Here is a 13667-nt window from a genome sequence, read left to right on the forward strand (position 1 = left end):
AGAGAAGCAAGGTGGTGCCCCAGGGAGGGGAGGACGCCGGTGAGTGGGAGGCTGGGATCCCGGGTGGGGCTGGATGGGGCAGCGTCCCCCCCACCAGGCTCTCCCCTCTCCCCTCCATGATTTTCTGTGTGATCAAATTTGGCAGGATCAGTAATAAGACACTTTCGAGTCTCTACTTCCCCACCGACCGTTCCCTCGCCCTGTTGGAAACTAGCACACAAGGGACAAACTAAATCAAAGTTCTCACTAGCCACGGGTCTCGGGGTGTCATTCACCTCGATTAAGAGGAAATGGCTCCAAGGTTGCAATGGCCTGTCGCAGAAGATGCTGCCCGTCGGTGCCACCTGATTCAGGGATGTGAGTTGTGGACCAGCTGATGCTAAGCTGCTCTCCTGGCACCAGCTGGACGTGCACAGGCCAGGACGCGACCCGGAGGGGGGGCCCGCCTCCAACTGCTCCCAGGCAGCGTGGCTGCGCGTCCTCCGAGCCGCACAGAGGTTTTCATCAAAGATTAGACAGGGCAGCGGTGGGCACGGCCCTGTTCCGCCGACACGGAGGGCTGCCTGCCTGGACGGCCCGCGCTGTGGGCTGAAGGAAGCCTCGGGAGTAAAACAGCTGCGGCTTTGGGTCAAAGTCCCGCCGCGGCCGGACAGCCCAGCGCACTGAAGTCAGCTCCCATTCTGCAAACAACCCCAGCGGAGTAGACGATAGGTGTGTCCAAACCCTCTTTGCTGCTCAGAAAATAACGCTTCGGGAACCCAGACCTGCCAACGTGGGGTGCTCCCTGCCTGTCCTCTGTAAAAGCCAGAAGCCCCTATAGCCCTTTCTAAGCAGCCGCCCCGCAGACACTGCAAAGGAGGGACCCTGAGTGTGGAGGCCGGAGCCCCCGACATAAGGCAGCTGAGAGGAGACACAGACAGCAGAGGGGCTGAGGGGGCCAAGGGCTGCAGCCCGGGTCTCCCGCCCTCGCTCGGCCCCTGCCAGGTGCTGTGTGAGGCCTGGAACACCACAAGTCCTCACCTATTTGCTGAGCAAATGAGAGAGAAATCGCCGCAGGGATCCGTGTGATACAGAACACATCTCTTAAGAGAGGAAGCTGTTTCAACATTTCAGCATTTGTTGTGAGTAAATGCTGTTAGCTACAGAGCACTCTTCTGTGAATTAACGCCAGACCTTAAGCTAAAGAGCTCGGGGCTTTTCTGTACTGATTTTTTAATTAACAGACTTTATTTTTTAGAGCAGCGCTATGTTTGCAAGCACAAAGTATAGAGAGTTCCCACACACCACCTCTCTCCTACACAGTTTCCCCACTATCAACATGCCCGAGAGATGGTACCCTTGTTACAATAGGTGAACCTATAGACACACATCATCATCGCCCAGAGTCCATAGTTTACACTGGGGTTCACTCTTGGTGGTGTACTTTCTATGGGTTTGGGCAAACGTATAAGACGTGTCTCCACCATTCTAGTCGCATACAGAGTAGTTTGCCCTGAAAATCCTCTGTGCTCCATCTTTTCATCCCTCCATCCCCCCAACTCCTGGCAACCACCAATCTTTTTCCTGTCTCCATAGTTTGGCGTTTTCCAGATATCATATAGTTAGAATCATACAGTCTGTAGCCTTTGCAGACTGGCTTCTTTCACTTAGGAATATGCACCTGTTTCCTCCATGGCTCTTCGTGGCTTGACAGCGCGTTTCTTTGTAGCACTAAATAATATCCCACTGTCTGGACGCACCACAGTTTGTTTATCCATCACCTACTGAAGGCCATCTTGGTTGCTTCCAAGTTTTGACCGTTATGAATAAAAGCGCTATAAACATTCGCGTGCAGGTTTTTATGTGGACATAAGTTTCCAGTTTCTTTGGGTAAATACCAACGAGCACAACTGCTGGACCCTATGGTAAGACTAGCCTTGTAAGAAACAGCCAACTGTCTTCCAAAGTGGCTGTAAATTGTGAATTCCCACCAGCAGGGAGTGAGGGTTCCTGTTGCCCCACACACGCTCTGCAGTATTTGGACTTTTCATGGTTTTGGATTTTAGACATTCTAACAGGTGTGTAGTGGTATCTCATCGCTGTTTTACTTTGCGTTTCCCTGGTGTTGTAGCTAAAAAGTCATCACCAAACCTAAGGGTACCTCTAGATTTTATCTCCTATGCTATCTTCTAAAGTTTTAAAGTTTTGGATTTTACATTTAGGTCCATGATATAACCCATTTTGAGTTAATTTCTGTGAAAGGTCTGTGTCTAGATTCTTTCTTTCTTTCTCTCTCTCTCTCTCTTTCTTCCTTCCTTCCTTTTTCTTTTCTCTTTCTTTGTCTTTTTTTGCATGTGAATGTCCAGTTGTTCCAACACCATTTATTGAAAAGACTATCCTTTCTTCGTTGAATTGGTTTTGCTCCTTCATCAAAAGTCAGTTCACTGTATTGATGTGGGTCTGTTTCTGGGCTCTCTGTTCTGTTGCACTGATCTGTGTTTCTGTTCTTTCACCAGCACCACACCTTCCTGATTCCTGTAGCTTTATAATAAGTTTTGAAGTTGGATAGTGTCCATCCTCCAACTTGGTTCTTCTTCAATATTTTGTCATCTATTCTGGGTCTTTTGCCTTTTGCCTTCCTGCTCTTTTGCTTGGTATAAATTTGATGATCGTCTTGCTTGTTGTTGTATCCACACATAACTTGCTGAGATGTGGACTGAGATAGCTTTAATCTAGAGACCAAGTTGGGAAAAGCTGGCATCTTAATAACGTTAATTCTTCCTGTCCAAGAACATCATTGTGGGTTGAATGGGGTCCCCCAAAACGACATGTTGAAGCCTTAACCCCCAGTACCTGTGAATGTGACCTTATTTGAAAACAGAGTTTTGCAAATGTAGTTAGTTAAGACGAGGCCACACTGGATTAGGATGGACTCTAAATCCAATATGACTGATGGCCTTTTAAAGAGGAGAGAACGGTGACCTCAGAGACACCCAGGGAGGAAAACCATGTGACCACAGAGGCAGACACAGGAAGGAGGACCTGGAAGCCTAGGAATGCCAGCCACCACCAGAAGCTGGAAAGGAGCAAGGGCGCATTCTCCCCTAGAGCTTTCAGAGGGATCAGAGCCTGGCCCAAAACTTAATTTTGAACTTCTAGACTCCAGAACTGTGAGAGAAAAAAGAAATACTGTTGTTTTGTTCACTCAGTTTGTGATATTTGTTGCAGCAGCACTAAAAAACGAATTCAAACATGAAATATCTCTCTATTTATTTAGATCTGTTATTTCTTTCATCAGAGTTTTGTGGATTTTCTCATATAGGTCTTGTACATATTTGCTAGATTTATACCTATTTAATTTTCAGGTGCTAATATAAGTAGTGTGGTGTTTTTAATTTCAAATTTCAATTGTTCATTGCTGATATATAGGCCAGTAATTGACTTCCGCGTATTTAATCTTGTGTCCTGTAATTTTTCTATAATTGCTTGTTAGTTGCAGGAGAAATTTTATTGATTCCTTTTTTTGGTCATGTATAAAATAAGAGAGTTTTATTTCTCCCTTCGAAGTCTGTATGCCTTTTAATTTCCTTTTCTTGTGTTATTACATTAGATGGTACGTCCAGTGGGATGTTGATTGGAATGTAGGGCCTTGTTCCTGATCTTAGGGGAAAGCATTGAAACATTTAGAAACAAATAACAGAATAAAAAGCCAGCTGTGGGGCTGGAACACGTCACCCAAACGGAAGAGATGGTTTTTGCCCTGTGTTGAGGTGGTCCCTTTTTTGGACACTAGCAAATGCAACACATTCTCTGTGGCTGCTTTGGTTGCAAAGTTCTTTCCTCGATGGTCCTGGAACAGCGGCCGCTGGTCTGGAGCATGACCGCTCAGGCGGTGTCGTGCGGAACCAGCCGCGGGAGTGGGAACGTGGGCAGTCCTGCCTCAGGAGCAAGAGCCATTTCCAGGCTCAGCTGCTGTGCTGGTGGGCCCCACCAGTCAAGATGCAGACCCTCACGGAGTGGCATCTACTGTGGGGTAAGGACCCTGCCTGGTGCTGTGGGAATGAGAAAACGTCTTAAACTGCTTATAATCCCCAAAGAAGTTTACAATCTACTTTAAAAAGTGAGTTATTTAGGGACTTCATTGGTGGCTCAGTGGTTAAGAATCTGCCTGCCGATGCAGGGAACACGGGTTCGAGCCCTGGTCCGGGAAGATCCCACATGCCGCAGAGCAACTAAGCCCGTGCGCCACAACTACTAAGCCTGCGCTCTAGAGCCCGCGTGCCACAACTACTGAAGCCCGCGTGCCACAACTACTGAAGCCCACGTGCCCAGAGCTCACGCTCTGCAATGAGAAGTCAGTGCACTGCAATGAAGACCCATCGCGGACAATAAATTAATTAATTAAATTTTTAAAAATTGAGTTATTTTACTATGCCAACGTTTGTGTCCTGCCTGGGGCGGCCTTGGGCATTCAGAGCCGACCTGTGGGAGGGGGCGCGGGCCGGGTCTTTGCCAGGAGCGCGGGGCTGGCTGAGGAAGGCCCCCTTCGCTTCCCGGGATGAGGGGGCAAAAAGCAGAGGTGACTAATAAAATAACCCCTTTAACTCAATAACGTGGTCATTAATGAATAAAGACCCACAGTCTCTGTGCCTCCAGGCTGCTCTCTGACAGGGCCTTGCACGGGCGCCTGGCGGGCTGCTAAGAGGGCGGCAGTGTCCAGAAAAGAGTAGGCTAAGTCCCGGGAAAAACACAGCCTGCGCCGAGCACCGATCCCACCGGGTCGAGCCCGTCGGAAGCCTGGCTGCGGGCCCACCTGGGCCCACTCGGCCAGGCCTGCTCCCGGGGGGCGCGGGCGCGGGCGCAGGCCCTGCCCCCGACCCCCCGGCGCTGCGGGGACACCAGGGCCGCCCCGCCGGGCCCGGACCGGGCTGGGCAGGCCCCGCGCCCCGCGCCGCAGAGGGAGTGCCCGCCCGCACGCCCGTGCGCCCCGCAGCCCGCGCCCCGGGGCGGGTGCGCTCCGATTCCCGCGCGCTCGTCTCGCCTCCCGCCCGAGGAGCGTCAGGACAGAGGCGGGGTGGGGCGCGGTTAAAAGGCGCTGCAGGTGGGAGCCGGGCCATCCCAGAGCGGGCGGAGGGCAGCTGCAGACGTCGCACTCCCGCCGAGCTCGCGGCTCCCTGCGGCTCCCTGCCCTTCCTGCCAGTCCGGCGGCCGCGCAGGCGCCGCCCCGCGCCCGGACCCCGCGCCCGGACCCCCGCGCCCGGACCCCCGCGCCCGGCCGCATCCCCGCCGAGCAGGTGAGGGGGGCGCTACCTCTCGGCCCCTCGGGCGGAAGGCTTGTCTCCGGAAGCCGGAGCAGGTAGGTCGGCGGCCCTTGGCCCCCTCCCCCTCATCCCCCGCGCCCGCCCCCGTCGGCGACCCGCTCCAGGGCCCGCGGGTGGGGGGCGGTCCGCGAAGCCGCCCGCGCCCCGCATCCTCCCGCGGCCCGGCGCGCTCGCAGGAACGAGGAGGGACTGATTTGACTTTTACACCGGGCGGTCCCCCCTGACTCGCACAACAGGTTTTGCGGATGCGTCACCTCGTGGGTACAGGTGCCCCTTTCCCCCACCTCCTCTGCTGCCTTTTGGATTTTCTTGGCTTTCATGGGTCCCTGACGAGGTTCGGCTCGCGTTTAGGGGAGCGGGACTAGCCGGCAAGCCCAGGTGGAACTGGCCGGAGCGGCCGCTGGACGTAAGCCCGGGAGCCTGTGAGCCGCACGTGACACTAGCACAATCACTGGACAACAGTACTTGTCACTGGTGACACATCTCAGTAAAAGGTGGCGGCACCGGAAGGTACTTCCTGTCTTGTGGAGGAGACCGGCCCCAGGTGTCACCCGGCACAGGGTGTGGGCTTTTGACCGGCTTGGCCTCCCTTCCTGCAGAGCAGGACGGAGTCTGAGGTGAGTGCGGCCTGGATACAGCTGTGGACGCCTGCAGGGGCTGGGGGCCTGCAGCCACGCAGGGACCCGGGCCAGCGACCCCGGCACCATGTCCCCCAGGTCGAATCTGGCCGTGGGTTTAGCGCACGGTTGAATTCAGCCACGCAGCCCTGCTCTTTCCCTTGGGCGGACTTGATGCCACACAAGTCTTTTCTTGCCCCAGTTCTGGCAGTCTGGTCAGTATTCTAGAAGAAGACGTCCTGCCCCAGCCAGACTCCTTAGAATTTCAGGATGTGCTGTGTAGAGCTTTGTCTGCTGCTCCGAATCCCAGGGCCACTGGGGTGGTGTTGGAACCCTGCCAGGCAGGGGAGAAGGGGTTATGAAGAGAGAACGTCCATAGAGAGAGCCTGTGATATAACTGGGGGAGGGGTGTTCCTGTTGCCATCACCGCGTGGATCCAACCCAGAAGGCGTCAGTCAGTTCAGCTGCTTCACGGTGTCTTGATTTAAAACAAAATTCTGATTCAGGAAATGGGAACTTCATTCTCTTTTTCTTTGACTTTTCTGAAGTATAAGAGCTTTAAGAAGGAAAAGAACCAGCAGAGGTTCTGACTGAACAATTTCAACAGGGTGAGAGGAAAATTCTAACTTGCGGGTCCTTACCATGCACCCCTGGCTCAGTCTGAATGTTCTAGGAGCTGTGAGTGGTTTGTATATTTTAGTTAAAAATTTTAGATAGAATGAAATTGTGGGAAAATAATTTCTGGCCCAAGCTTCTGGGTCCGTGAGGGCATAATCCTGCCAGTGGCTTCATTATCATGGTAAGATTTCTGTTTGACTCATTTGATCCAGGAGAATGGACCGGGGTCCCCAGAGGGCTTTTTCTGTTTTTATTCCCAGGATCATTTAACTCCAGCTGGACTTAAATGTTTGGAAAGGACACAGGTTTGCTTCAGGGAACAGAGACTGCTAAATGGAAAAAAAATTTTTTAACTCTTTGAATTCTCCAATGGATTAAGAATTACATGTACGGTATTAAAATACTCCTTCCTGAAAAAATATTTTGTGGGTTTAGATTCTAAATAATTGTGGCAGTTTCCTCTGGACTTTAACTGTATACATTAAATGCATTTTTGAATATACATATGTATTCAAATTAGAACATATTTTAATTTTAAATTTATCCTTTAATAAATATTGATTGTATTCTCCAAAGAATTTAATTCAGAAGACCCCATGATATAACACACCTCCCACATATGGACATACGATTACATTGAATCTTGGATTATGATAGCTCAGAACCATCAAAGTTTACTTTGGACAAAAAAAAAAAGAAGTCCATGTAATTCTATGAATTGTCCATTTTTATGTTTAGACTCCATAGACAGGATTTTTTTCATTTTTATTGAGTTAATTTTGAAGAAGTCTATAAATCCTAAATCCATTTTATCACTGGTCATTACTTTGAAGGGACAGTTGATGGATTTTTGAGTCACTAAATTTAAAAATCAGCTATCAGTTTGTCCCTTGGATGACCTGAGATTTCCAGAGACAAAAGGAAAAGATTCTTCTTGATTACGGAGAGAGTTTAAGAATTTTTTTTTTTTAGGCTGCTGACTTGTGGGGTAAGGGAGTATATCCAGTTCCTCAAACTCCACCTTCTTTTTTTTTTTAATGCTCAGGGGCATGGGCCTGAGGTTTGGGATTGGGCATTATTATCATTATTGTTATTATTTAGAAAGGGAAAAGGATCCACACTAAAGATTTTATTTTGATGTTACTGTGTATTTGAAGTACAGGGCATCAGGAAACTGGCAGGTCCAGACACCCCCCTTAACCGTTCTGGGGACGAAGGAAAACTACCACCCGGGGTCGTGCAGTGGACCCCCGGGGAGGAGCTGAAGGGCTGTGGCCACAGCTACTAGTTTTCCTGTCACGGGTCACACCCTCACTGCCCTCCGGAAGCTGCACCCGGGTTCCCGTTCCTGGGGATGCTGAGCGCCACTGGTGGCCCGGTGGTTGGTGATCGATGGTGCAGGGGAGCCGGGTCCCAGAAGAGGGAACCTCACCCTGAGTCTCCTCTGGCCGCAGAGCTGCGAGTGCCTCAGGCGCTGCTTTTGCCTTGGCGTTATTGCGTCTCATCAGCACAGACTCCTCCGCTGTCCAGAGCCAATGTGGACATGGTGAGGGATGCTCTGTCCCCAGGTCCGACAGGGAGTCGGGGATGGCTTTGGAGGGAGTGCAGATGCTGAGGGGATGCTGGGGCTTTAGTTTTGGTCCTGTCGTCAGTGAAACTGACACGGCTTTGTTAAGCAAACTAGTTATGCTTAAATTCTTAAATAAGAATTTTTAAAACAAGAAATTATATTACTGAGGCAGAATGCTAATAGATTTAAACTATTTGAATTTAAGAGGGAAGCACCATCTCTCTTCCTAACACTCTGTGTCATCAGAAGTCAGGTCACTGATTTCCTATTTTCAGAGCTAAGCAATTGGACCACAGCTGTGTGTCCGCAGTGACTAGAGACACTGCACAGCCCAGTGGCGTTTGCTTCTGTGAGCTTGATTGTCAACCACCTTTCTACACAGGAGCCAAGCAAACTTATTCTTTGCCTAAAAGACAGCCAGGAAGGTGCCAGTTAAAATAAACCAGTCTGGGGACTTCCCCGGCAGTCCAGTGGTTAAGACTCTGCCTTCCAAGGCAGGAGGTGCAGGTTCGATCCCTGGTCAGGGAACAAAGATCCCACACGCTACGGAGTGTGGCCAAAAACTAAAAAAAAAAAAAAAAAAAAAAAAAAGTAAAATAAAATAAACCGCTCTGGTTCACAAAGAAAGAGTTAATATTTTGCTTTTTATTGAACAAAATTTTTATTATTAAAGCTTTGTTTAATACTAATTGTGAGGGGTACCGACAGAGGCAGTTACTTTGGAAAGTAATTTTCAAAGTGTCTTCACATCTTCTGCCGCCAAAATGTTTCTGGCAGGCCCCCCTGAGGCTCTCCTGCCGCGGAAGAGTCCTGGGGGCAGTGGCTGCGGCCTCAGGGCAGGAAGCCTGGCGGGGGGGGGGGGGGGGGGGGGGGGGGGGGGGGGTCCACACCCCCGGCCAGTCTTCTAGGAGGTGAGGTGAGCTCTGCTTCTGTTCGAAGCCTCGACAGTGACGTTCATCCAGACGACAGGGCTTCTCCCTAAGGGAAGGATGGGAACAGACGCTGTAGGAAACCATCTCATTTCTTTTTCACCCTTTAAAGGCAAATTGCTGATTTTTAGTGAGAGTCAGTAAGTATCGTAAAACAGATTATTTTCTGTTCAGCTTTGCTGCTTTGATAGAGCGTGTAATCTGGGGACCCAGGAAAGTCAAAAGAAATAAAGATGCTGCCACAATAATTGCCCCTGTTTTTTAAGAGATGCCCCAGGGGGCAGGAGTCAAGGATTCTGCTCTAGAAAGCGGGGGACCTCGTGGGGGGAGATTTGACCTCCTGACCTCTCCCATGACGTCAGCCTCTCCTAATTCCTTCAGGCCAGTGGCCTCTGGCCCCTGGGAGGGGGAGGGTGCTGCCTTACTCAGGCAGCTGAAGATAGACAACTCAGAGAGGAAACAGCCTTCTTACCGGTTGGGGAGTTTCAACTCTCTGCACTTTGGAGGGTTGGAGAAAATGTGACCTTTATTTGAGAAATCAAAACCTTGCTGGTCGGGCGTTGAATTCCGCACTCTTCAGTGGGAGATGCTTACCAGTTAACTAGAGAATATCTCCAGCTTGTAAACAGACAGGATGGACCTCCCAGGTGAGCCGACACTGTAAACTACATTCAAACCTCAAGATATTTGTGTTTCTTCCTTCCACTGGGTGCGTCCCGGTGCTTCCAGGTCAGGAGGGCTACAACTGGGCAGATTTATTCTAACAACTTCCACCAGGAGCTGAGAGTGAATTCTACAGTTCGTAGCTCTCCAATAAGGTTTTTAAATCAAAGACTCATTACCGTGGACTTGGAAATCCTTTAGGTCATGGGGTCAGTGGTCTGAGGCGGGGGTTAGACGCAGATCCTGAGACCAGTCTTCCTGACCGAGGCCCCCGTGTCCCCCCAGACCCGCGTCGGAGGCTCACACAGCCTCTGATCAGAAGCATTAAGGACAAGGAAACACAGCTTTAAGGAGTGTGTGTTTAAAGAGCTGTGCTTTTTTCTCAGCTCTCCTTTTCAAAAAGCAAAAGCCTGGCTGTGTGTACATCCGCCTTTGAGTCCCGCTTAGTCCTGGATCCACACAGGAATCCAGCCCCCAGCCCCTTCGCTGCTCCCGGGGCTCCTTCCAGGCCCTGGCCCCCGTTCCCGGCCAGGTGGATGCCCACCCGTGTGCGGGCCGTTCTGGAAATGTGCGTGAAGAGCCGCCCAGGGCGCCCGGGCTCCACTCTCCTCACCAGCCTGAGAGGGAGAAGCCTGAGCCCACGTTCAAGTGCAAGAAAGTCTCCCCCAGGGGGGTTGACAGAAGGCCTTTGGGGCCCCTCCCCCGAAAAGGCTATGAGAACTTGGGTGAGCGTGTCTTTCTGAGGAGATGGTCTTTCAGAAGATTCTCAAAGGGTCCATTATTCTTTTTTCTTCTGAGCAGAATACTGACCGACTCTGGTCTGCCGTGGCACTGCAGAAGGGGTCCGTTTGCTTTGTGCAGAGTTTCTTTAGGAGTCAAGGCCCCTTCGCCTCAGGATGTTGGATCAGAGCCTTCACAGGGGACCCTGCACTGCAGGTGGGGCTGGTCCTGCACCTGCGGCTCCTGCTGTAAACTTGGCACCTGTCTGGCAGGGGAGCAGCGCTGCCCATTAAGGGGAGAAAAGTGAGCACTTTCTGTAAAAGCCTGTGGTTCTATTCTGGAAGAGGCTCTTTGAGTAGCTTACGGCGTTAGGTTTCCTAAGAGCACATGATTATGGCAGGTCATGTTGTCCAAACTAGAAGTAAATACAAGCATATTGTACAAAGTGAACTAATGAGTGTTTGGTTTCCTTTTTTCCTCTTCGTAGTCCATTGGGTAAAACAGATTGTGTCATTCCAGTGAATGATTTTTTTTCTTGGATAAGCCCTTTAACAAATAAAATCTACTGAGGGGGCTTCCCTGGTGGCGCAGTGGTTGAGGGTCCGCCTGCCGATGCAGGGGACACGGGTTCGTGTCCCGGTCCGGGAAGATCCCACATGCTGCGGAGCAGCTGGGCCCGTGAGCCATGGCCGCTGGGCCTGCGCGTCCGGAGCCTGTGCTCCGTAGTGGGAGAGGCCACGACAGTGAGAGGCCCGCGTACCGCAAAAAAAAAAAAAAAAAAAAAAATCTACTGAGGAACGTCTGTGATCCCTTGGGCAAAGCGAAACAGGGATTAAAAGGGAGCTTGGAAATGAGTGTGTTTGCCTGAGGTCCTGGGTTAGTGGCTAGTGTCAGGCAGCAACCTAACGTATAATCCGAGTTCAGCTGGACCCAGAGGCTTGTCAGCCCACGCCAGACGCGAGAGTGCTTTCAGAGTGGGTGCTGTCCCTCCCAGAAAACCACCTCCGAGCAGCTCGCGGGGTGAGCTCAAGAGAGACGTGCTCCTGTCTGTAACATTACAGCAGCTTTACAAATTGCAGGAAGGTTCCACTAACTACCCTGTGCTCATTTTCGCCTGTTCAGGATAAAGCGGCAGCATGGACTGGGGCACGCTGCACACGTTCATCGGGGGCGTGAACAAACACTCCACCAGCATCGGGAAGGTGTGGATCACCGTCATCTTCATCTTCCGCGTCATGATCCTGGTGGTGGCCGCCCAGGAGGTGTGGGGCGATGAGCAGGCCGACTTCGTGTGCAACACGCTGCAGCCCGGGTGCAAGAACGTGTGCTACGACCACTTCTTCCCCGTGTCCCACATCCGGCTCTGGGCGCTGCAGCTCATCTTCGTGTCCACGCCGGCCCTGCTGGTGGCCATGCACGTGGCCTACTACAGACAGGAGGCCGCGCGCCGGTTCAGGCGCGGGGAGAAGAGGAACGAGTTCAAGGATCTGGAAGACATCAAACGGCAGAAGATCCGGATCGAGGGCTCCCTGTGGTGGACCTACAGCAGCAGCATCTTCTTCCGAATCATCTTCGAGGCTGCCTTCATGTACGTGTTCTACTTCCTGTACAACGGGTACCACCTGCCCTGGGTGCTGAAGTGCGGCATCGACCCCTGCCCCAACCTCGTGGACTGCTTCATCTCCAGGCCCACGGAGAAGACCGTGTTCACCATCTTCATGATCTCCGCGTCCGTGATCTGCATGCTGCTCAACGTGGCCGAGCTGTGTTACCTGCTGCTCAAAGTGTGCTTCAGGAGATCCAAGCGAGCACAGACGCAAAGAACCCCCCCCAACCACGCCCTCAAAGAGAGTAAACAGAACGAGATGAACGAGCTGATTTCCGAGAGCGGGCAGAACGCCATCACGGGGTTTCCTAGTTAAACGGGGCCAGGCACCGCGCAGCTGACGTAGCGTCGCGGAACTGCGGCCTTCCCCAGAAGGCAGCGCCGACCGGGCGTCCTGGCTCTCAGCTGAGACTCTGTCCTTACAAATGGCTTTCACCATTCATAGACACCCGAGTTAGCTTTCTGTAGAATAATTGGGCCATGAATGTGCCACGTAATCAAATGTGTGGCCCGGCTCTACAGCCGGGCCTCGGTGTGACTTTTACATGTGGGTTTAAGTGGACCGTCTGACATGGCGGTATTTCCTGAAAATTTAAGGACGTAACTGTTGTCAATAAAACATTTATCTAGAAATTGATACTTTTATTAGGAAGAGATATTTTTATAGGATTGAATGTTTTAGTTCTGATTTTGAATTTATGTAAAGTATTTTTATAATGACTGGTCTTCCTTACCTGGGAAGACACACAATGTTAATTTTAGAATCATGCCTTCAGTGTCTAATATTTAAGCTTCCTCTGTCTCGTCGTAGGTATTGTTTTTCCTTGTCTGCTGACAAATGTGTGACCTGTCATGGCTCTTAGGGTGGAAAGGGTTCACTGTACCATGTATTTTCACTGCTGTCTGGGCACGGCCGGAACTGTATGGAAGCGGGAAGCTTTTCGTAGGGGCTGATTTGCAGTCCTCGTGAACGGCTGACGCAGGAACGCGCTCCCTCAATAAAGATGAGCCCTTTGCTGAAGCTTCTGTTCCTTCTGGGCCACTGCGTCGCTGGCGACCTGAGGGGCGGCTCGGGGCAGGCTGCTGGGGAGGCCGCGTGGCTGGAGTGCTGGTGTCCGCGCACCCCTGCACCCTCTTCCCATCCCTCTGGCAGGGTCGCTTTAGCAGCCCCCAGGCCTCAGCTTGGAGAGGGGTCGGCTGCTCCAAGACATGGAAGGTGTCCCCTGGGTCAGCTTCCAGCCCCTCGGACAAGGGGAGAGGGCCCTTCAGTCCACAGCTCTGCACCCACAGGTGGTACAGGGGAGGGCTTCCTCCCGGGCTTTCCAGGTGGGACACGGATGCCTTTAGTGGGGGTATTGGTGCACCAGCCGGGGACCCATCACCCTGGAGATGCCACACCCCAGGGCCACCCCTGTGAAGGGCGCAGTCAGCACACGTGCTACGCATAGGGACGGACACCTGGTGAACCGCGAATATCTTCCAGGGCTGGACCTGCGTGCCGGGGTTCCAGACCCTCTCCCCAGAAACGCAAAACAGGAAGTCCCATTTTCTTCAGAGTCCGAAGCAAATTCCAGACATATCCTTTCATCCATAAGTATTTTCATAGCGATCCATGAAAACCAAGATCTAACCTTTAAGAACAAA

At 51.7% G+C, this 13667-nt stretch overlaps 1 protein-coding gene across 1 annotated transcript; it reads left to right on the top strand.

The window, feature by feature from the left end:
* Positions 1-5207: 5207 nt before the first annotated feature.
* Positions 5208-12339, top strand: GJB6 (gap junction protein beta 6; the record flags this gene model as incomplete). The annotated part of the gene is made up of 2 exons (XM_082675621.1): positions 5208-5335; positions 11540-12339. The coding sequence occupies exon 2, from the start codon at positions 11554-11556 to the stop codon at positions 12337-12339; it is 786 nt and encodes a 261-aa protein (XP_082531747.1). The 5' UTR covers positions 5208-5335; positions 11540-11553.
* Positions 12340-13667: the final 1328 nt, after the last annotated feature.

The sequence above is a fragment of the Grampus griseus genome, assembly GCF_964374135.1.
Source record: "Grampus griseus genome assembly, chromosome: 18".
Lineage (NCBI taxonomy): Eukaryota > Metazoa > Chordata > Mammalia > Artiodactyla > Delphinidae > Grampus > Grampus griseus.